Genomic DNA, 22,612 nt, shown 5'->3' with positions numbered 1-22,612 from the left:
CCTCAAAAAAAAAAAAAAAGAAATGAGTAAAGAGCCCTGGTCCCTGCCCTCTGGTTCCAGGTTCTGCTAATGCGCATCGACAGGAGTCTCACCTTCCTGCAGTAATCCTTGCTCTTGAATCATCTATTTGCTGTCTCACTTACCTACAATGGGCAAGTCCTGTTCCATAACTGACCCCAGTATTCCCACAGAATCACACTCCGGCCTGGAATCTGCCTGCCTTTCCCTCCTCACCAGCTGGGACATGAGCTCTGGGAGCAGAGGTCTGGGGACCCACCGAACAGATCCATGTGTTCTAAGAAGCCCACGGACTCCTTCACACCATCCCAAAGGCCCCAGAGTTCAGTCCAGAGGCCATAAGGGCAGCACCCTATGGGGCACAAAGCAAATACAGCACCAGGACCCCACAGAAGCGAGTGATGTGGACTCAGGAGACCACACGAACACTGTCCTCTGTGGCGGCAAATTCAGGTCTCTTGGGCAGAAGTAGGAGAAAAGGATCAAATGGCCAAGCAGAGTCAGAAAGTTTTCCTATAATAAGATCCATCTGGGCTTCTCTAGAGAGCAAGACCATAAAATCAGTCAGTCAGTGCGGAGCCCCCTCAGAGCAGACAGTGAACTCGGGAAGGGCCTTCCCCTCTGTCTTGATGAGAACCAGCACTGGGTTTGTGCCTTCTGCTGAGTGTGCCACGGGCCAGAGGGCATCCGACGGGCCTCAGCAGCCAGTCCACTCTCGGCACAGTAAGCTGCAAATCTGGTGATTCCAAAGAAAACAAATGTCTTGTCACAATCTGGGTCTCCAGCAGAAACCTGGCCAGGCGTCGTGGCTCATGTCTGTAATCCTAGTGCTTTGGGAGGCCCAGGTGGGATAACGGCTTGAGCTCAGGAGTTTGAAATTAGCCTGGGCAACATGGCCAGACCCCGTCTCTACAAAAAACAAAACAAAACAAACTGGCCAGCAGTGGTGGCTCATGTCTGTGGTCCCAGCTACTTGGGAAGCTGTGGCAGGAGGATCGCTTGAGCCCGCAGAGGTTGCAGTGAGCCAAGATCGTGTCACTGTATTCCAGTCTGAGAGACAGAGCAAGACCCTGTCTTCCCCAAAAACAGAAACCTGAGAAAGAATTTCTCAGTGCTTGAAAGGATCTGACACTTGAATTCAAAACTTATAGCCCTCTTGATTCCAAATAGTTTTTTTTTTTTTTTAAATCACTTCCCTATAAGCTCTCAGCAATTATTTCTTGTTTTGTTTTGGAAGAAATTTTAGTGACATTTACTGCGGCTCCCAAGCCCCATCCCACAGCTTGTGAGGGGCTGTATGCTCATCCACTGGGCTTGGCACCAATGCCCTGTAAGCATGTGCCACTCTACCATCTTTCAGTGGGTTTTCTCTGGTGCCAAGGGGATATTCAGTGCCATTTTGCCACCTGCAGATCAACAGCTCTCCCAGTCTGACAGTTCCCAGGACGGAAAAGCCTTAACACAGGGACAGCCTTAGTAGAAACAGTGAGCCCTTCACATGGAGATGAAGTCTTAAAGGTTTGAGCACCATCTTCTGGTCAGTTTTTGGCTTCTGAGGCCGACTCTCCTTTAGAAACTTCATTTATTTCAGAATGGCAGAACCCTAATTGACAAGCTCAAGTGACCTACATATCAAAATGCGGACAGGACCAGAGGCAGGTGTAGTTGGCTGGGATGAGCTGTCCCAGGCTGGCCGGAGCTGGCGCTCACTGTGGAAACTGTCGGGGCTGGCTGCACAAAGCCAGCAGATGCCAGTCAGTGGGTGTGCTGATCAGTAAGGCTGTGCCTTCTGTGCTTCAAGCAGGGTAAGACCTGACCATGTGGGAGCAATAAAAGCTTCCATGGTGACCAAACGTGACCCCTGCCTCTGTACATGGCAATGTGAGATGTGCCTCTGTACATGGCAATGTGAGATGTGCCTGGAAGGAAGAGGTGGCCCCATCTCTGCCAGTGTGGGATCCAACCAGGCACTCCCCTCCACAGGGGTTCAAGCCACACACGGTGGCAGAGAGCCCTGCCTGGTGTGTAAACACCACACCAGCAGACTCCAACCTTTGGCGTGGAAGGAAAAGAAGATAAATGCTAGTCATTCTCTCCAACGGCAGGAACCTACATCTATCTAATCGCACTTCATAATGGATTCCACAAACCATTAACTATCAGATTATATTTTTGGAACTGAAGATAAAAAAGCTTTGTGAAATTCGGACTCCAAAGGATCGCTGACCTGCAATAAGTGTGGCGGCCTGGGGGAGGTGAGGCAGCAGGCCACTCCCAAGGCAGAAAGTGCAAGGCAGCAGAGCCACGGGCAGTCACAGCTGCTCCTCCACACGCAGACAGGACTGCCTGCCTGGTGCTGGTCACGGTCTATGCCACGTGACCCAGAGGGAGCGAGGCTGCCAGGTCAGGCAGAGATTTCAGCCTTTGGTTAAAGGAAGGGGATGAAGATGACACGGAAGAGCTGTGGGAACCAGCCTTCAGGTAAGGAATACCAAGAAGAATGTCCTGGAAAGGAAGAGACTGTCTAGCAGCTGATGCCTCACATTAAACACTTCCAGCAGAAACTCCAAAGCTTTGTTTTGTGAAGGGCTGACAATGGACAAGGCGTTACCAGGCATGGAAATCAGGGCTACTTGTCCTATAGCCATCAGTAGGGTGCTGGGCATGGCCACTGGGTGCAGGGGGAACCCCAGCAGAGGGTAGGATGATAGGACTGAGGAAGGGGCCAAGTGTGCTCATGCCTGAGGTCTCTGAATTGTCTGTTGGTGCCCCTCTCACTTTAAATGGCCAGAGGCACTGGCAGCATCTGCAGCCCCACTGTGGGCCAAGCCCCATATCTAACTGCCATTCTGCCCACTGAAGGGTGTCAGCACATCACGCCTCCTGGGGTACCCTGGTCACCAGCTCCCATCCCACTGCTCTTTCAGACTCTACTTCTGAAGCTACATGTCACTTGGGGATGGACAGTGTAACAGAGGCCGCAGCAGCGGGCCTGTGGGGAAGGAGGCCTGTCTGCTAGAGGATGGTGCAGTTGGTGTTGAGGGCTCGGATGCTGTAGGTTCTATGAGAACAATGAAGCTTCCATCTGTTTTCTAGGTGAGACTGTGTTGGTTGGTGCTAAGCTAAGATGCTCACCACTCAGGACAGCCAGGGATGGAGGGCAAAGGGCAAGCTGTGGCGCCTCCTCTCAGCTGCAAACACAGGAAGGCTCTGCCGGATGAACGGCTGCTCATTTGGCCTCACCACAGATCAGCGTCACTGTGCCATCCAGCAAATCCTCCACAGTCACTGCCACGAGCTCGGAGCTGGCCTGAGATGCCTGAGAATCTGGCAACGTCACAAACACCTGTGACCCTGCAAGCTGGGTCTCCTCCAAAGTGATCACCTGCTCTGTCGGGGCCACCGGCTCTGGGGTTTGGATCACCTGAAAGAGAAAGACCGTGAGGCTGCTCTGGGCAGCGTTCGCAGTTGGCTCCCTGATTTACATGGTTTTCATCTCATGCTGTAATGATGATATTTATGTTTTCACCTGAGGAGAGCAATTACGTGTGCCTAATGGGAAGAGGCAAGTCTAACCCACCGGCGATGCAAAAGAGAAGGCCAGCAAACCATTTAAATAACTGTGCACTAAATTGCTATAATTTCGCTCAGTACACCATCTCGGGGTGCCTGGACTCTATGATTACACACCAGTGAACACGGGCTCCGTTTTTCACACTGGGTTTTCCTGTCTTGGGATGACAGTGCAAAGGTGAGTGCCATGTGAGAGGAATGCCACTGAAGCTAGCTGGTCTCATGCCTGGAACACGGGAACGGGATTGATCCACCACAGGCTCAGGCGGGCCTGGGGCAGCGTCTCTGGACCTCTCGCAGGCCCACAGCCTTCCCAGGAGGCCACACAGTGATTGAGCTTAGGAGGAAGACTGGATGAACTGTGACTCCATGCATTCATTCAGCTCACCAACCTGGTGGGGCCAGTGCCCCCTTCTCTTCTCCACAGCCCACCTATGTCCCTTCCAAATCTTCATAATCTGTTAGAGACAACCTTTCCAACTCAGAGAGAATGAGTCTGTGGTTAGGCATTTCCAATTCCTGCCTAAGCCTCCAAGTTGGTGTTTCTGAACCATAGACGCCAGAAGAGCTAGATGCCCTTGATATTTTTAAAGCAGAGGCCATAGCCACCTTGCTCTTGAGAATCAGCGAAGAGCAGAAAGCAGGAACAAGTGAGGAAGCCAAGCTCAGCTACTTCTCTGTGCTACAGGAGAGAAGAGATCAACTGTGATGTTCAATCAATAATGATCTAGGAGAGTAGTTTTCAAACTGCTTTGCTTTCTTTTTCTTTTAGAAATGGACCCCCCAGCCCCACCTTTTCCCCAAAGGGCATATTATCAAGAACCATAATATACAAAAAAGATAAAAGCAGAGCACCTTTGGTTGATATGACAGCAGAGTGTTGACGGGAGTCCTGCCTACCCAACTTCCCCTCTGTTCTCCAGAGGCCTGCAAGAACCTGGTTTATAAATGACTGATCTATGGAACTGGACAGCGCAACAGTCTAACAGATTAAAACCTCAACCCGTTTATGGTTCCCCTCCAACCCACCCACAAATTACTGATGATGGATGGACCTGAGTTTATCTTCCTTTTCTGCCCACCCTCTCTGGAGAAGATGGGAAGAAGAGTAAATGAGGATCAGGGAAGCAAAGAGAAGCTGGATCAAGCTTAGTCCTGAAATATCAAGAAGAGGTGTTTTTCTCGCCCAGGTAAAGGGCAGAGGCCTAGGTGTGTGCAAGTGTGTACTGTGTCCAGCCCAGAGGCGCTCTCCAAGCACTTCAACTGCAGGCTGGTCCCTGCCCAACAAAGAGCTCCTCTGTCTCTGAGGTTTCCCGCAGTTCTCACCACACCCCACAGTGTTTCTCAGGAGGCAGGGACGTATGCACTGGGGGGAGGAACCAAGCTGTTCCTTTTTTGGAAATTCTTGTTCCAGGCTCACTCTACCTGAGGGCCACTTCCCATGTGGCCACCAGAAGACTAGAATTTTCTGTCCTGCTTTGTAAGAAGTCCAGAGAGACTCTCTACAAGATCCCCAAAGAGTATCGCTGGGTACTATGACAGAGCCACCTCTAGAGAAGCCTTAGGAACCCTGTGTTAGCATTCTGTGTAGCTGATGGCCCCAGAATCACCTGTACCATCTGTGAGGCTGCTGCCTGGGTTTCCGTGCTCATCACCCTCGGGTGCTCAGATTCCAGGTGACTGTCAAGCTGGGCCTGGGAGGTGAAGAGTTCCCCACAGAGCTCACATGGGAAGGTGGTCTCTGACTGCTTGAAGTGCTCTGTGGTGACATGGTGCTGCAATGCTCCAGGAAAACGGAAAGTAGCAGCACAGTACAAGCACCGGAATGGCTGGGACCCTGGAGGAGAGGGAGACAGAAGAGGAGGGCGGTGGGAAAAATGAGAGAAACGAGGGCAGGAAGACATGAGAGGAAGGAGCAATGGGGATCGAGGCTTGGAGGTAGATCCAGGTTTTGTGAGACCTGAAGGTTGTTCAATCTGGGGAGCCTTAAGAAAAATAATACAAAATGACAAAGACAGAGCCTTGGAAGGTCCCATGCAAGTGAGGGGCCCTGAGACAACAGTTTCATTAGTATTAGATTCAGGCTAAATCTGTCTCTGTAGAAGCCCATTATTCATTCAACTGCAGATAATCATGCTGACCATACTATATTTCATCAACTCTAAGAAATACATTTTAACATCTCTGAAACAGGATCGATGGCACCTTACGACTTCTGTGGGCTAAGGCAGTCAGGTGCAATTGTCAATGTGCACACGAACATCAAAAGTGGCAGCAACAAGACTTGCAGAACGGGTGTCCACGGCTTGGAAGAAACTCCCTAAGACAGGAATGGTGCATGTTTTTAACTCATGGAAACCAAATGGTTTAGAAGGGAGGAGGTAAGTGATGAAAGGTTAGCTATATTCCCAAAGCAGGAATCAAAAGTAGACTAGTTTTACATAATGCTCAAGAGACCAAAACCAATGACCTTCAATTCTTTGATGGAATCTTATATTACGTATTCCATCATCAATGTTCTTGATGGCAGAGTAAACACTGTGTGGAAAAACATGCTTGTTGACAATCTGAATTGAATGTTACTCTGAGAAGCTGGATTCTTCCCTTAATCAGTTTATTTTTTATGTTTTCCTTTTTATGTATGCACACTACAGTGAGTGACATGATAAAAATCTATGTCAACTTAAGTCCAAAACAGCACTTAGAATAACGTAGATATTCTAAGTGATAAGAAAGCACAGTTTAATTGACAGTAGTTTTTCTTAGTAGTTCATTAAAAATGGTACATCTTATTTAGTCGAATGTGGTGGCGGGCACCTGTAATCCCAGCTACTTGGGAGGCTGAGGCAGGGAGAATTGCTTGAACGCAGGAGATGGAAGGAGTGAGCCGAGATGGCAACACTGCACTCCAGGCTGGGTGACAGAGTGAGACTCTGTCTCAAAAAAATAAATAAATAAAAATGGTATATCTTATAACTGGAATTGTATTTATTTATTTTTAACTGGCACTTTAGAGTTGATGAAATATAGCAAAAACAATGACAATCACAGTTACCGCTTAAGGGATGCTTATTGATGCCAAGGCCTTCAGTTTTTCACACTACTCTATGAGGCAGGTGCTACAACTGTTCCCATTTTATAGATGAAGAAACTGAGGCACAAGTTTGTTAAGCGATTTAGCCTGGGTTGCAAAGCTGCAAGTGGTGGGGAGGAGACTCAGGCCCTGGCAGTCTAGCCTAGAAGCATGCTGACTGGGTACTGACCTGAATGCTGGCACTTGACGTGAACCTGCAGCAAGGCTGGCGTGGGGAAGAGCTCCTTACACTGGTCACATTCATGGAACTTCATATCTGTGAAGTGCATAAGGAAAGATGTGCCGGGAAAGAACAAATGGTTGGCTTTCCAAGGCTAAAGAGTAACAAGGCTGGGGTTGGGGCGACGGCCAATACTTAGCAAGCATCTACCAAGTGCCAGGAATCTTATAACCTATGGTATATTTGCACAATCTAGTGGTAAAGAGCACGAGATCTGGATCCAGACTGCCTGGATGCTCAGAGGGATGTGTGAGAATGAAATGAGAAAATATACACGAGGTGCTTAGCATGGTGTCTTGCACCTAGGAGACACTCTGTAACTGACAGCTGTTGTGATTATCACCAAATTTACCTGCAAAGTAGGTTTTAATAACTGCCATTCTGGAGGGAAGAAAACAGGCTCAGAGAAGAGAAGTCACTTGCCAAGGTCATGCAGCTGATAAGTGCTGGAATCAGGATTTCCACTCAGGCCTGCCTACCACCGAGGCTGACACCCTTCCTAGGTGCTGCGACAAGTTCTCACTCAGGGGTGGTGGAAGCTTACACTGCTCTACGCTTCCAGGTTTGAGAACCACTACCACTCAAGCTGCTGCTACTGACTGCTGCTGCTACGGACTGGTGTGGCAGCCTTCATGTGCGGTGGTGCAGAAAAAGGCAATGACCACCGCACACCACACTAGACTATTAGAAGTGAGGATTTCTGGTGGCACCCAGGAGGCTACACCATCAAGCCCCTCTCACTCTCTGCCGGCGGTACCCAAACTTCACCTGCATGCTCTGCTTTGATGTGCTTCTTGTGCTCGATGGTGTTGGGGAAGGTTTTGTCACAGGAGCTGCACTGGAGTGATGAGAACTTGGAAGATCGGTGGTTCTGAGCAGCAAATACATCAGGGTGGTGGGTCCGATTGTGGTACCACAAACCAGATAATTGCTGCAAGGAATTTGGCAAGTGTTAGGTCTTAGAAAGCTCCAGCAAGCTGGAGAGTTCACGAGGCTCGAAAAGAAACACATTTTTGGATAAGCTGATGTTTCTAGTATCACACACTCTTTACCTATCACAATGGGTGCTGATGTGAGGAGAGGCTGGTGTTTGTGAGAATAAGGCAACTACATATTCGTTAGGAAGCCACTACAGGGACAGGGCTCCCGGGAGTCCTTCACATGCTCATTCCTTACAACAAGGCTATGAGGGAGGTGTTAAGAGTCTTCCTTGTGAGCTGGAAGCGGAGGCACCGAGGGGCTAAATGACTAATCATAACATCAGGAGATAGCAGGACCAGGATTCAGGCCTGGGCCTTCCAACTGAAACACCTGTGTGCTTTACCACTGAGCTGCATCTCACGGCTTCCCAGGAAGCTGGGGCGCAGCAGAGCAAGCTGCTGGAGGAGTGCACACTGCCCTTGCCCCGTAAGCAAGAGTCCCTCTCTTTCCCGGGTTCCAGAGCAGCACTGGGAATACTTTCCCTACAATTCCATGCCATCCTAGGGCTCAAGACCAGGTCTCCGTTCTGGAACGCTAATGTCACAACATGAGCCTTGGCACAAAGTTAGCTCTCAATTTTCGCTGAGCTAAAATTAGCAGTTATGCTTCTTTGTCTATACCCAAATCTTATAGATGCCACAAGGACCATTCTCTTCTCTGTAGTTTTAAAGCTTCTGATAGATGTAGTTTCTTTTTAGTTCTATACGGGGCTTCACTTCAATTACATATCAAATCCTAAGGTAAAAAGGCTGAGCCCTTCCCTGGAAGTTAAACAAACAAACACTAATTGTGCCAAACAAGGTAATTCCAGGTAGTGTTCCACTCCCCATTGCCGCTCTCATGCCCACTGACACATGGGAGTGATGGGTTCTATGGAAGGTGAGCATCCAAGGGGAAAAGCAGCATTCAGTTCACGACAAGTCTGCTGTCTAAGAGAAGAAGCGTATGAACTCTCTGCTCCAATAATGAGCTCCCCAACTGCAGTACTCTGACCAGATCTCCTTAGAGAATCTGGATCACAAGCTGCATCCTTCATGAGAATCAGCCAATTGTCACATCCTGGATACAAGATATGATCTGCAAGCCAGCAACCCAGGCATCAGGGAAGATCAAATGGAGAGTAGGTCAGGGGTTAGGGGAAGAGCTCCCAGTGGCACCTGAGGTCACCTGGTAGGCCTTGTTGCAGATCCCACAGCTGAAGGGCTTCCCTCCAACGTGGGTGACCATGTGCCGCTCCAGCATGGATGGGGCACTGAAGATCTTCCCACACGTGGGGCAGGGGTGGTACTCTTTGGAGTGCACCTCATGGATGTGCTTCCGGTGATCCTGAAGAGTGGGGAAACTCATCCTGCACTTCTTGCAGTCATAAGGATCTTCTATGTCTGGTTTCATGGGACATCCATGAGAGGAAGAGGTGGAGAGGAAATGAAAACACCACAGGCAGCCATCAGTGAAACACTGGTTGTTGTGTACAGCAACAAATGTGAAGACTCTGCTTAGATAACAGGCAGGGTCACAGACTCCAAGGATCAGAAATCAGTGTAGGAGTCACCTGACTATCCCTACCTTCCTCCCAGGAGGTGGGCTTCCTCCAGGGTTTCGAGATTAACTATCTCTGCAGCATCATGTAGTTCATCTCCATTCCTCATTTTACATCTTACAAGTTAAATTACACTTTACCACTTTCCAGGGAGTTTCACCCTGGCTCGTCCTGTTTGCAGTGGGCATTCTGGAGTTTTCTAATTCTCTGTAGAGGATTTCCAGCACACTCCCCAGAGCATCACTAATTCCTTTGTCATCAACGGCACAAGTGGAGGGATGCTTCCTTTCTCCCCACTTTAGATTCAACAATAAAAACATTAGCATAATGAGTGCTCTATGACAGGCATATTCTAAGTGCTTTATGTAAATTAATTCACTTAATCCTTCCAATAACTCTATAAGTAGGTTCTATTATCATCCCTATTTTACAGATTAGGAAAATCAAGGTTTAGAGTGGTAAGGCAGTATCTTGCCCATGGGCACAATTAAGAAATGGCTGAACTGAGTAACAATCCCATCTCTCACTCCCAAATCCATGCTCTGTCTGAGAGCTACATGCTTAATTGGATATGCCAACTCTTCAGTGAGACCCCCAAAATAAAAACTAGTATTGATGAAGAATACATTTGCCATCCTATAGCAGGAAACTTTGGTCTTTTTCTTAAAGCAACAGAAATCAAAATGTTTTAATAAAATCCTTTGCTCACAAGCCAATCTTTTATGTGCACTGATTCAGATTAATTCAGGAATTCTGACATGCAGCAGCATCACTAACTAGTTTCCCTGTGGACATGAGCTCTTGAAATCTCAGTTTTACACCGTCTTCTAAGACACTTTGATGCAGCTTTCCATAAGCAACCATGTGGTTCTATGAAACAGGCAAGAAATGGGAAAGGGGGGCCTGGATGCTAGGCCTGCCACGGATGATACAGTTTAGGGTATGGCAAAGTATTCTCGGTCTTCTCCCTTCTGAAAGTTAACAATGTCTTCCCCTTTCCTGATGCCCATGTATTGCTACTGCGAAAGGAAGACTAAAGCAGAAGGTCATTAAAGAGGTCAAAAGGACATCAAAATTGTGGCGCTGGATCCAAGCCAAATCTCTCATCTGGAAGCCTACTGTAACTGGATTCTTTTGGACAGCCTTGTAAACTCCTTGGAGGGAAAGAGCCACACTTTATTTCCCCTGCATCACCCAGGGTCTAGCCACATGCTGGGCACATAGGAGCTTTGGCAAAGTCCTTGCTGGCTGGCTGACGACAGACTTGGATGTGTTTACATAAAGCACACTTGTGAGACACTGTATCTGCCAACAGCTAGAAACTGGTGTGTGGGAAGAGGGGTGGAGAGGGAAGAAGAGTATGTGAGATGCATGGCATGCAAAAAAGACAAGCTTTGATGGTGACAAATGGCATCTGAGAGGGTTGCCTCTGTCACCAATAATAATAATATCTGGCATTACTGAGCATTTTCTATGTGTCAGGCGTGGAGTGTCATGCTTTACATGTGATCTCATTCAATTCTAATTACAATCCAAGGTGGTGGCATTATTATTTGCTCTAGTTTACAGAAGGGGCATAAGAGGCTTAGAATGGTAAATAAATTTGTTTAAGGCCTCAAGGAAAGTAAGCGTCAGGGTCAAGATTCAAGTCCGAGCCTGTGTGATTCCAGACTCCAAGCTCTTAACTCCCCTGCTGTGCTGTGCTGATTACACTCCTGCTGCAACAAGAGAGGCTGAAGAAAATGTGATGTGGCCAGCCAAATGCCATGATGGTGATTTCCCGATGGTGTAATGAGGAATCACAGAATTTCTTTGTCCTTCCTTCCTGTGTGTGTGTATATATATGTGTGTGTGTGCCATGCACACAAGCATGCCGAATACAAGTGTGTTTTTGTCTGTGTCAGTTCTCACAGAACGGGAGAAAGACAGGGGCAGACCCCACCAACTGCGTGAAATACAACGGCACTCGGAAGAGAATGCTGGGCAGGAGGTTTTGAAGGGAACATAACCAAGGCCCACTCACGATGGTAGACATTAACTCAGAAAGTGTCTGGACTGCTCCTATGGGAAAAGGCAGATGGAAGATAGACTCATGGAAATATTCCAGTGCTCTGTGAGCCAATCAGTTATAGAGGCTTTTTCCTTCAAACAGAATTTGCCTCTGTTGGACAAACGGTGCCGGGTAGGCTAAAAAGGAAGACAGGGAAGCAGCCTGGCCAGAGAGAAATAAGTGTCATATGAGAAACCTTAAAATGAGATTCTTCCTGAACTAGGAATGAGGGACTCTGGGTTTTGCAGGGGAACAGGTAAGGGGAAGACACTGAACGGAGCTCGGGTCTGATGGATTGACACCTCTGCTGCAATTGTGACAAGCTTTCCCAGTGCCAGGCTGGTATCAAGGGCTTGAGATTCATAGCCTCAGTACATACTGTGAAAGGTATGCAGATGGATGGAGAGGCCATTGGCTTGCCGGAAGCCCTTGCCACAGTCCCTGCAGACATAGGGCTTGTCCCCGGTGTGGGTCCTCACGTGGCGGGACAGCTCAATGGACTGGGCAAACACAGCATCACAGTACTGGCACGCATACATTTTCCCTGCAAACACACAGGAGCTTATTAGAGTCAGCACTAAACATTTATGGCATTGCTACAAACAAAATCTAATTCTACAGCACGTATCAGGGAAATATCATCTGGTGGATGACATTAAAACATCAGGCAGTCTGCAATACGCTGGGTGAGATCTGAGCTGTCTCGTCACATGGCACCTCACAAACACAGCCGATCACACAGAAGGTGCGAGTGTGGTTGGACAAAGGAAGAAGGACGGAGTTCTCGCCGCACAAGACAAGCCATCTGTTCATCAGTAACCGCAAGTATGAAAGAGCGTACTCTATTCCCACAACCAGATACATCCCTGTGCCCAGAAATTAGTGGGTTTGGATCACCTTGCAACATACACAGTGTGGACTTGCAACTGCACACAAAGGTGAGAGACGTGGATACAGAGAAGAATGAAAGCCTTCTTTCAGTCGCTTGCTATAAAGTTATTATGTATCCCTCGGTTTCTCTATTTTCACATGCACATAATGAGGAAATAATGACCAGACTGCCAAAGATTGTTAGAAAATGTGGGTAAGGAGCAAATCTGGAGAACTGGCATTTGTGAGAAATGCCAGACCAATTGAACCTCCAAGCTCCCTTATGGGCCAAGAGAGCAAACAGGGCAATCGGTGAGGCAAGGCTCCAGAACCCCGGATCCCAGGTCTACCACAACTAGGGCAAGCAGCCTCATTTTCAGTGTTTATGTATTGGGCTGCAAAATAAGATTTTGTTAGGGAAAAAAGGGTTCCTTGAATGGAGAGGTGAAATTATTGAGGAGCCTGGGGCATAGTCCTTGACGTTCTCAATCCTCAGTTTCTAGATGATCTCTCAGTGCCTCATACACCATCTGTAATGGATGCCTCCTGTAGTATAGCTCCAGCTCGCATCTTTCCCCTGAACTCCAGATCCGTATGGTCAACTCCCCACTGCTCTGCTCTCCACCTGGATGTCTAGTAGGTATCTCCAATCATCAAATAGGCCACTATTTGTGGTAATTTGTTACAGCAGCAGGATAAACTAACACACTTCACAGAAAAACCAAAAGTCCTCATCTGTTTTGGGAACCCAAAACAGAGCTCCCAATGCTCTATCCCCACCACCCACACACTCCCCCATCTCAGTAAATGGCAGCATCACTCAGGTGCTCATGGCAAAGCCCCAAAGCCTTCAGTTCCTTTACTTCCTTTCTTTCCTTCACATCCCACATCCAATCCACCATAAGTCTTGTTACCTCCATTCTCAAAAATATATCCTAAAACTTGAACGTTCTTTACAATCCCCACTAACACAACTCTAGTTGAAAACTATATCATCTCTACACTGGATGGCTCTAATAGCTTTCTGTTTCCCTCTTGCCCTACTATAGCTTATTGTCTGGAGTGGCCAGGATTAACTTCTGAAAATGTAAATTAGATCCTACCACTCATTGTCTGCTCAAAATCCTTCTATGGCTTCATGTGGTAAGCGGGATAATGGACCCCGAAGATGTCCATGTCCTAATTCCTGAAACCTGTGTGTATGTTACCATACATGGCAAAAGGACTTTGTGAATGTGACTGGATTAAGGATCTTGTGATGGGGGGTTGTCTTGGATTATCCAGGTGGGCCCAGTGCAATCGCAGGGGTCCTCATAAGAGGGAGGAAGAGGAGTCAGAAAAGGAGGCATGGCGATGGAGGCAGAGGTTGGGGTGATGTGGCCAAGAGCCAGGGAATGCAGGCAACCTCTAGGGGCTGGAAAGGCAAGGAATGAGATCTCCCCTAGAGCCTCCAGGAGGAACTCTGCTGAAAGCTTGAATTTAGCCTCATGAGATCCATCCTGGATTGCTATCTTCCAGAATGGTAAAAGAATATATTTGGGTTGTTTTAGGCCAGTATTTGTGGTAATTTGTTACAATAGCAGGATAAACTAACACACTTCACATAAAAACCGAAAGTCCTCACCCTGGCTTGTAAGACCCTCCAAGGTCCAGCCTTTGCTAGCATCTCTGGCCTTATTGCTTAATGCTCTTCCTCGTTGACTCGGCTTTAGCCCCTTCTAGCTCTCTCTGGTCTGTCGTGCAGGTAAAGCTCATTTCCACTGGGGAGGTGCTCTGCACTTGGGATGCTCTCCTTCTAGGTCTTCCACTGGCTCCATTTCTCACTTTGTTTAGGTTTCTCCACAAATGGCCAACTCGCAGAGGCCTTCTCTGATGATACAAATAGTGTTCCCCAAGCCCTGTCCCCTCACTGTGTACCCTGCTTTATGCTTCTTCATAGCAATAACTGCTATCTAAATTTATACTATATATTTGTTTATTGTCAGTTTTACCCAGTGGGATGTAAGTCCCATGACAGGGGTGTGTATATTTACAATACCCCATGCCTGAAAGAGTGCTTATGAAATTCATTCACTCAGCAAATATCGGTTGAGGGCCTACTTTTGCCAAGTACTAGTCTAAGTCCCATGGATGCAGCAGTGGGAAAAGAAAAACTAACAGTTTGCCCCTCATGACTCTTGCATTCTAACAGGGAAGACAAAGCAGAAATAAAGTAAATTACTAAAGTAGATACTATATCATATGAGAAGCACTATGGGAGAAAAATACTGCATGGAAACCTAGGGTGGGGTGCTGAGACCTTACAGAGGGTGGCCAGGAAGGGACTCACTGAGAAGCTAAGTGTGAGTAAGGTCTCAAAGGAGGTGATGAAGTGAAGCATGAGGTGTCTGACGGGAAGTGTTCCCAGCAAAAGGAAGGGTAAGAATAAAGGTCCTGGAGCAGGTGCCTGCAGGCCTGAAGGCTGGCCAGAAAGCTAAAATGTACAGGCCTAAGAGATGAAGTCAGAGAGGAATCAGGAACCTTAATCACGGAGGGCCTGAGAGGCTATCTCAAGGACTCTCCATTTCACAACTGACTGGGACAAAAAGCCATTGAAGAGTTTGGAGCAGAGAAGTGACCTGATAGAGTTTATTTATTTTTTAAGTATCAAGAGAAATGGTGAGAGCAAGACCAGCTTTGAGGCTACTGTGACAGTCCAGGTCAAACAATGGTTGCATTATAATTTACACGTAAGTGCTCTAAACAATACGTAGACTCCTCCAAGAAGCCTTCCCTGACAATGCACCACCTCCTCCCCTCCAACTGGACTAGAGACCCCTTCTCCATCCTTCCTCATTATGCTGGTGTTATTCCACATCATTCAGCTGAGAATCTGCATTGTAACAGGCACTACACTCCCCTCCCCTTGCCCTCTTCAGGCCACAAGCTATGGGCACACAGGAACCCCAGCTCAGCTCCTCAGCTATCTGCCACTGCCTGATCCACAGTAGGTGCTCAGTCAGGGTCCTTCTCATGCTTGAACTCCACCTCAAAGCTCAAAGAATTTTAAGTAAATTCTCTCTAACTTTTAATGGCAAAAACCACAATGACTTTTCCACAAACCTAATACAAAGTCATAGGAGGTTAGCCAGCCTCTTTCAGAAGCTCTCCCAGTAAGCAGTTTACATGTCTATGCACAGAGCTATTTCCAGTCATCTGTTTGCCTAGAGGTTGTGCATTGTTATTTTATTTTATTTATTTATTTTTTGAGACAGAGTCTCGCTCTGTCATCAGGCTGGAGTGCAGTGGTGCAATCTTGGTTTACTGCAAGCTCCACCTCCCAGGTTCACACCATTCTCCTGCCTCAGCCTCCTGAGTAGCTGGGACTACAGGTGCTCGCCACCATGCCTGGCTAATTTTTTGCATTTTTTAGTAGAGATGGGGTTTCACTGTGTTAGCTAGGACGGTCTCGATCTCCTGACCTTGTGATCTGCCTGCCTTGGCCTTATTTTTTTTTGATACTTAACTTTTGTGGGTACACAGTAGGTGTATATATTCATGAGGTACATGCGATGTTGTGATACAGGCAAGCAATATGAAATAACTGCATCATGGAGAATGCGAGATCCATCCCCTCCAGCATTGACCCTCTGTGTAATACATAATCCAAATCACACTCTTTACTTAAAATGTACAATTAAGTTATTATTGACTATAGTCACCTTGTTGTGCTATCAAATTGTTTTGTTTTTGAGATCTATATCACACCTAATCCAAATGGGGTTTAGGCAGTTCATAGTAAAGTCTGTGGGAGAAATGAACTGAGCCCCACCTTACCTTCCGAGTGCTTCTTCTTGGTGTGATAGGCCAGGGCGGAGGCCTGGGTGAAGGTCATGAGGCAGTGCTTGCACATGAATGGGCGGTCCCCGGTGTGAAGGCGAAGGTGGTTCTTCAGGGTGGAATTGGCTGCAAACTTCGCCCCACACTCTTCACAGGAGAAAGGCTTCTCATCGAAGTGCTCTGTCAGCTTGTGGTACTGCATGCCTAGGGAAGCCACGCATACCAGAGGCCAGAAGAGATGCTACTAATTAGTGTTAGGAATCTCGCACAGGATGCCAAGAGCACTGTCTCAGGCCAGGCCTCCGGAGGAAGCACAGCACGAAGCCCAGGGCGCCAGGCCACACTTATGCCCACTGCACACAGCCACGCTGCTCTCTGCCCACCAACTGGCATCTCCAAAGTCACCTGGCCTCATTCCTGGATGGAATCCCTTCTCTCTCTTAAACAGGACCCTGACACCCAGAACTAGGGAAACTCAACTTGCTTTTATATTTCATTAGGTTTATACAAATTCTGGGACAAGGGAAAACCATTCTGACTATACATCCCATGATTTCCACGACTCTTGTTTGTTACCAAGAAACAAGTGGCACATGGAAACATGAGCCAGGTATTAAGTAGCTGGTTATCACTGTAAACAGTAAGAGCTACAAGTTACTGTGTGCTCGCTCTATTACAGGCAGTGCACTGGTGTTTAGCTCTGTTACCTTAAGCCTTCATAACAATCCAACAAAGTAAGCGGCATCAGGGTGCTGCTTTAATAGATTTGGGGAAATCAAAGCTAAGGGGGCTGATTCCAAAGCCCATGCTCTTCTCAAAATATTACCCTGCATCCGTAGGAACCTGCTCTATTTTCTAAGCCCACCCACAGCCCTCACTGCACACAACAAAGGGCAAGGCCTGAAATCCAAACTACAAAACCCACAGTTATCATCCTCTGTTCCTTTGCCTTCTTGAACGTACCTGAGGCATGCGCAAATTCTCTCCCACAGAGGTCACATGTCACTGGAAGCCTCTTCTTCTTCTTCTTGGGTGTGTCGGGCTCTCCACCTGCACCATGGGCCTCCAGCTGATGTTTGTCCAGCTCTTTCTTGGAATCCTTGGTCTCCCTGCACTCCTTACACTGCACCTGTTTGCTCTTGGCCACCCGGCAGCGCTTCATGTGCACCTTCAGGCGGCAGTAGAAATGGAAGCTTTTGTCGCAGGCCTTACAGACGAAGTTCTTCTTGGCAGGGTCTGGGGAGGCAGAAGCCTCTTTCTCTTGCCGTCCTGGCAAGGAACCAGTCTCTCCTTGATCATTCTGTTCCCCAGGCTGGCTGTCTTCTTTGGCTGCCTTTTCATCTTCTTTGTTGTTGGCTTCAAGGTGAAATTTATTACTCACCTTCCACGTTTCCTTCTCTCCATCTTCCTTAGTAAGGACACCTGCACAAGAGAGACAGCTCGTGGCTCTGCAAACCCTGTTTCTTTGCTTTATAACATTTCTAACACAAAGGAGACTAGAGACTACTTGAGATCCTCAAAACCCTCTGAAGTAATATAGTCCTCTTTACTTTCCAATAAACACAAAGAACATTTTCCCTCTATGCTTCACGACTTTTTTAGGTATTGAGAGCGTATTAAATGAATACGTAACTTAAGGTTGTGATAAACTCTGATACGAACTGCTGCCTCTTTCTTCAGGAAACAACCAGGGGTGCTGACAGGAACCCCCTTCCCACCCAGCCTGTTCCTTACCAATGTATGCTAACTCCTGCATGACAGGCTGCAGGCCTGGAAAAGATTTGTGGACACTGCACAGGAGGTGGCATATTTCAATGGCCGAGACTGATTTTTCCATGGCTCTGCTCAGCACTGCTCTCAGGGAAGCTTCAGGGCTGGCTGTCTCAGAGGAAATGCTCAGAATCTAAATGAATACCAGGAGACAAAGGTGTGGGGTTAATCTCAGCAGATTTTCTCCATGGTTTTCAACTTAAAAAAAAAAAAAAAAAAAAAAGCTAATCCCAGGAAGGCACTGCTTTATTTATAAGCAGTTTATACATCGCCTTGTGATAAATGTAGTGGACAGCTCTGTTTGCCAAAGAACAGGAAAACTAACAAAACAAAACAAAAAAAGAAGCATGTATCCAGATAAATGTGCAAATACAAAGAAGATATATGCAGGGAAGCATAAAGCATTTTCTATAATAGCTTATCGGAAATTAGGAGTCTCCCAGAGACCTTTTCTGGATTTTAATACTAGAAGCTTGAGAAAAGCTATAGGATTTGGTCATCGGTGTGTCTGTCTTGGAAATCAGAGTAAGTTTTCATAATATATAATTGTCTCAGTGTCTGGAAGTAATTCTGCATGACCAGTGGCTTCGTATTTTTAGATACTTAGATATACCCATTTAAACGTCATTTTCTTTCACAAAGAAACTCAGCGTTTTAAAGAAGGTTCAAATAGAAGCTTTAAAGTGGCCAAGAATATTATTTCAAAGCCGTCGTCCTCTTTCAGAATGTTAGAGCTATCAGCAGAAAGAGTCGGTACACTGAGAAAATAAAGCTAAACCATCCACAGATGGCCAAATGGAATTTTCATTTTGGAAGATATTTTATTTCTGCTCTTTTCAAGTCTATCTAAATAAACCCGAAGTCCCTGGAGGCAGGCATGAGACTAATTAGTGAGGCTAAAACTGATCAACTGCAGAAACCCCATTTCTGAAGTTGTGGCATGCTGGAGAGAGTCTAACAGATGAATCTCTCCTCTGAAGCCCCACAGAAATGTGTGCCATCTTCTTCCCATCTGAGTCAGACCAACATGTGGCTGTCACCTGCATAGAGAGAGTCAGAAACCCGCCCTCCTGCACACCTTCCACACCTACCGGAATCAAAAGGGCACTACATTTGAATCTGTAGTTTAACTTCATGTTCCTTTCTTGTTCTTCTCCACTCAAGATGCACATGATCCTGGGCTGGATACCCATGAGTTCCCCCAGTCCCCACCTGTATTCCTGGGATGCTGGCCACATTGTGTGAAGCCTTACAGAAAATGAGCTGGCATTATTTGCTACCCCATATGGGCAAAAGCTTTGTTCTATCTATGTTTATTTTGGCTCTTTATAGAAGCCAGAATAGAACATGTAATAAGACCAGTTTTACTTTCCTTCATCTCTGAGAGAAGCTGCTTCTTAGAACAACAGGTAAGAGAACAGTATCAGGGCTCCAGGGGATACCAGGTTTAGACAAATGGAATAAATTGGTTTGAGTCATAGGAACCCAGGTTCAAATCCTGACATCATCTCCTCCCTGCCGGAGCATTTTAGACAGGTAACTTAACCCCTTGGGGCCTGAGAACCCTTGTCTATAAAATGTGGTAACATCACCTGCCATGTAGAGCTGGAAGGATTAAAAGAGCAAACGTGTTAGGAAGCATTAGCCTAGCATGGGGTACAGATATTGGTTCCAGCCAGGCATGGTGGCTCACGCCTGTAATCCCAGCACTTTGGGGAAGCTGAGGTGGGTGAATTACTTGAAGCCAGGAGTTCGAGACCAGCCTGGCCAACATGGTGAAACCCCGTCTCCACTAAAAATACAAAAAATTAGCAGGACATGGTGGTGTACACCTGTAATCTCAGATACTTCGGAGGCTGAGGCAGGAGAATCGCTTGAACCCGGAAGGCAGAGGTTGCCATGAGCCAAGATCGTGCCACTGCACTGCAGCCTGGGCGACAGAGCGAGACTCTGTCTCAAAAGCAAAAAAGAAAAAAAAAGAAGGAAAACAACCCAACCAGATATTAGTTCCTCCCTTAGGAATGAAGACAGTCCCAGGCAACAACTGTAAAACTCTCCGGCATTTTGCTTTTTATTCCCACCACACCTCTTTCACAGTCTCTGCCAGGTGCTCCTCCTCCGAGGTAAAGAACTTGCACTCAGTCTTCTGTTGGATGGCCTCCAAGATCAAGTGGTTATGCTTCAGGATTGTTTCTAAAGTGGCACGTTCTGGGGTGGTCACTGAAAAAAAGGGGGATCAAAAACTCATTAGTCAAACAGTGAGCACCGTTTTTTCCTTCACTCTTTCTCCACTCAACTCTTCATAATGAAAACACATTTCCCCTATCTCCTGTCTGAGGCTGGCAGCAGGGAAAATGGCAAACAGCACTGTAATCAGAGTATAATAACGAATGTAAGTTTAAGATAATTATTGCATCTATTTTTTAAAAGGTTTACAAACTCCTGTGTCCTTGAACGAAAATGCCAGTCCTTACTTCTAATAGTAGGGATGTGGGTGACTACCGTAAGAGAACTCTTCCTATTTTCTAGGAAGCCTGACAGCCATCTCTCTAGTGGGGGCAAAACCCCTCCAGAGGTCAGGTAACTTACCTGCCCGGAAGAAAGCGTCGGCACCAGGCTCCCTTCGTATTTCCTCCATGAGCAGGTCCAATGGGCAGGTCTTTGTCTCCTGAACCACCAGCAGCAGTTGCCAAACGGCTGTGGCAGAGAGAGTCTGCTTTTCTAGAACTGCTGATATCAGGGAATTGAAACCACCTGAACCAGAGTCACGTTTCACAAGTTTCTCCATGACCTTCAAGATGTAACACAAATGCTCACCTAAGAGACTCTCCAGCCACTGGCCCAGCTGCAGAGCTGCAAGTCTAGGTATTGGGTTACAGTGAACATGTTTGGGGAAGGAGTTTTTCAACATTCTCACCTCTCTCAATCTGAGAGATTTCTTATACATGTCAAGGTTCTTCATTTGTCCTTTTGAATGCCTTTCCTTATTACCACAGAAATTAGAACTATTCTGTTACTCCACCTTAGAAACTGAGTTACCTTCTATTTCTCCTCCACTTAGCAATTCTCAACATGGCTACATATGTAATAGTTACGGAAAATATAAATGTATATGTGGGTGTTCATATTTTTTCCTTCTTTCTCATTTTACCCTCCCCTCCCTCTGTTTCTCTCCCTGTCTTACCTCTCTTTCTCCAGGGGCTAAACTTGTCATGTGTGAGATCATCTTTAATAAAATCTGGTTGTCTGTGAAAATCTCAGAGAGGTTTTCGTGATAGCGTCTCAATAGCTCAGTCCCATAATCATCAGGGCTTGGTTGGACTGTAAGGATATTAGCAAAACAATAATGTTTGATGCAACAAAACCTTCTACAGAAGACTCCAGGATACTACCAATGAGAGAGGAAGATAGCAATCAGCACAACAGCTCAGTGTCCTCTGCAGAGAGCCCTGGCTTGGGGCCTCATATGTTCAGATCTCCTCTGCCTACCCTTAATCGCTTGGTGCTTCAGGGTCATAAAGCCATTAACACTTTGAAAGTCAGTGCCTGGTGGTAGGAGCTAGCAATTGCTCACCAGGGGGTTAATTAGAAGGCTGTACTTGTAAGAGACTCAGATGCGCAGATTCAAGGGGGGGTGCTTGTCAAGCCTGAGGTAGAGGATCCGTGTGGCGATCCTAAAGACAAGCACGAATCAAGGCTGTGTGTGTGAAGCTGACCCGTGGTTTTTCTACTAGGTGCCCTTTGGGCCAATTTGTTAGGTTCTCTAAGAGGTCATATTTACTTGAAAGTTAAGAAAAACTGAAACTATCAGGCATTTCTCTTAGCTTTGCAGATATTTAAAAATGTACTCTCTTCTTTAGCTCGGTAACTCCACCTCTGGAACCTTAAGAAATTATCTGAGGGTCTTTGTCTATGTACAAAGGCAACTGTCAAAGCATAATCTGTGCTGATGATGACAGTGAAGATAACAACTAATATTTACTGAGTGCCCATGTGCCGGGCACTGTGCTAAATGTTTAACATGTATTATACTAGCCACACAAAAACGAATATGATAGGTACCACTCTTACCCCATTTCATACAGTAAATGAGATTCAGAAAGGTTAAGTCACTTGCTCAGGGTAGTACAGCCACAGAATGGTGAGGTGAGGCTGCAGTCCCAGGTAGTCTTGACACTAACGCCTACAGTCCTAACCATTACACTACATGTGCTCTGAAATAAGGGCATGAATAATAATACACCATACACGTCCTTATGATGGAAAACTACATAGCCTTCAACAACTAGGACTGTGGGGAGTTTTTCTGAACTGTGGAAAAGAATACTGCTGTAATGTTACATGGGGGAACCATAAAATTATACAATATGATAGTATCTTAATATTATAAAAATGATAGATAAAATATGTCAAGGTGTTAATATAGGCATACTTGAGTGGTAGGATTTTAAATGGTTTTCTACCTTATATTTGGAATTGTCCAAGTTTGTGTAAGTACATACTACTTTTATAGACTAGGGACAAATATCCTTTTTCTGAAAACCATCTGAGTCCTAAATGCTCTGGGACAGGGAAGAGTTGGCTTAAATTGGATTGTCTTTCTAAGGCATAGGATGTGGACTCATTTCCCCAAGCTGAACAGACACCATAGCAGTGAGTTCTGGGGACTGCTGGAAG

General features: G+C 46.6%; 1 protein-coding gene across 1 annotated transcript in view; it reads right to left on the bottom strand.

Moving 5' to 3' along the window:
* Positions 1 to 3,003: 3,003 nt before the first annotated feature.
* Positions 3,004 to 22,612, bottom strand: part of ZBTB40 (zinc finger and BTB domain containing 40) — a 75,443-nt gene continuing 55,834 nt past the window's right edge. Inside the window, exons 8-19 of the mRNA XM_011945531.1 lie at positions 21,120 to 21,256; positions 20,525 to 20,726; positions 20,022 to 20,155; positions 17,900 to 18,068; positions 17,129 to 17,587; positions 16,163 to 16,369; positions 11,856 to 12,020; positions 9,054 to 9,268; positions 7,674 to 7,836; positions 6,855 to 6,941; positions 5,202 to 5,428; positions 3,004 to 3,442 (exon numbers count right to left, since the gene is read on the bottom strand). Of these exons, the coding sequence (XP_011800921.1) occupies positions 3,248 to 3,442; positions 5,202 to 5,428; positions 6,855 to 6,941; positions 7,674 to 7,836; positions 9,054 to 9,268; positions 11,856 to 12,020; positions 16,163 to 16,369; positions 17,129 to 17,587; positions 17,900 to 18,068; positions 20,022 to 20,155; positions 20,525 to 20,726; positions 21,120 to 21,256 (2,360 nt within the window). The 3' untranslated portion in view covers positions 3,004 to 3,247. The remainder of the gene's footprint in view (positions 3,443 to 5,201; positions 5,429 to 6,854; positions 6,942 to 7,673; positions 7,837 to 9,053; positions 9,269 to 11,855; positions 12,021 to 16,162; positions 16,370 to 17,128; positions 17,588 to 17,899; positions 18,069 to 20,021; positions 20,156 to 20,524; positions 20,727 to 21,119; positions 21,257 to 22,612) is intronic.

This window comes from Colobus angolensis, unplaced genomic scaffold (genome assembly GCF_000951035.1).
Source record: "Colobus angolensis palliatus isolate OR3802 unplaced genomic scaffold, Cang.pa_1.0 Scaffold240, whole genome shotgun sequence".
Taxonomy (NCBI): domain Eukaryota; kingdom Metazoa; phylum Chordata; class Mammalia; order Primates; family Cercopithecidae; genus Colobus; species Colobus angolensis.
The sequence above is the reverse complement of the archived record's forward strand: the minus strand, read 5'-3'. Positions and strand labels throughout refer to the sequence as shown.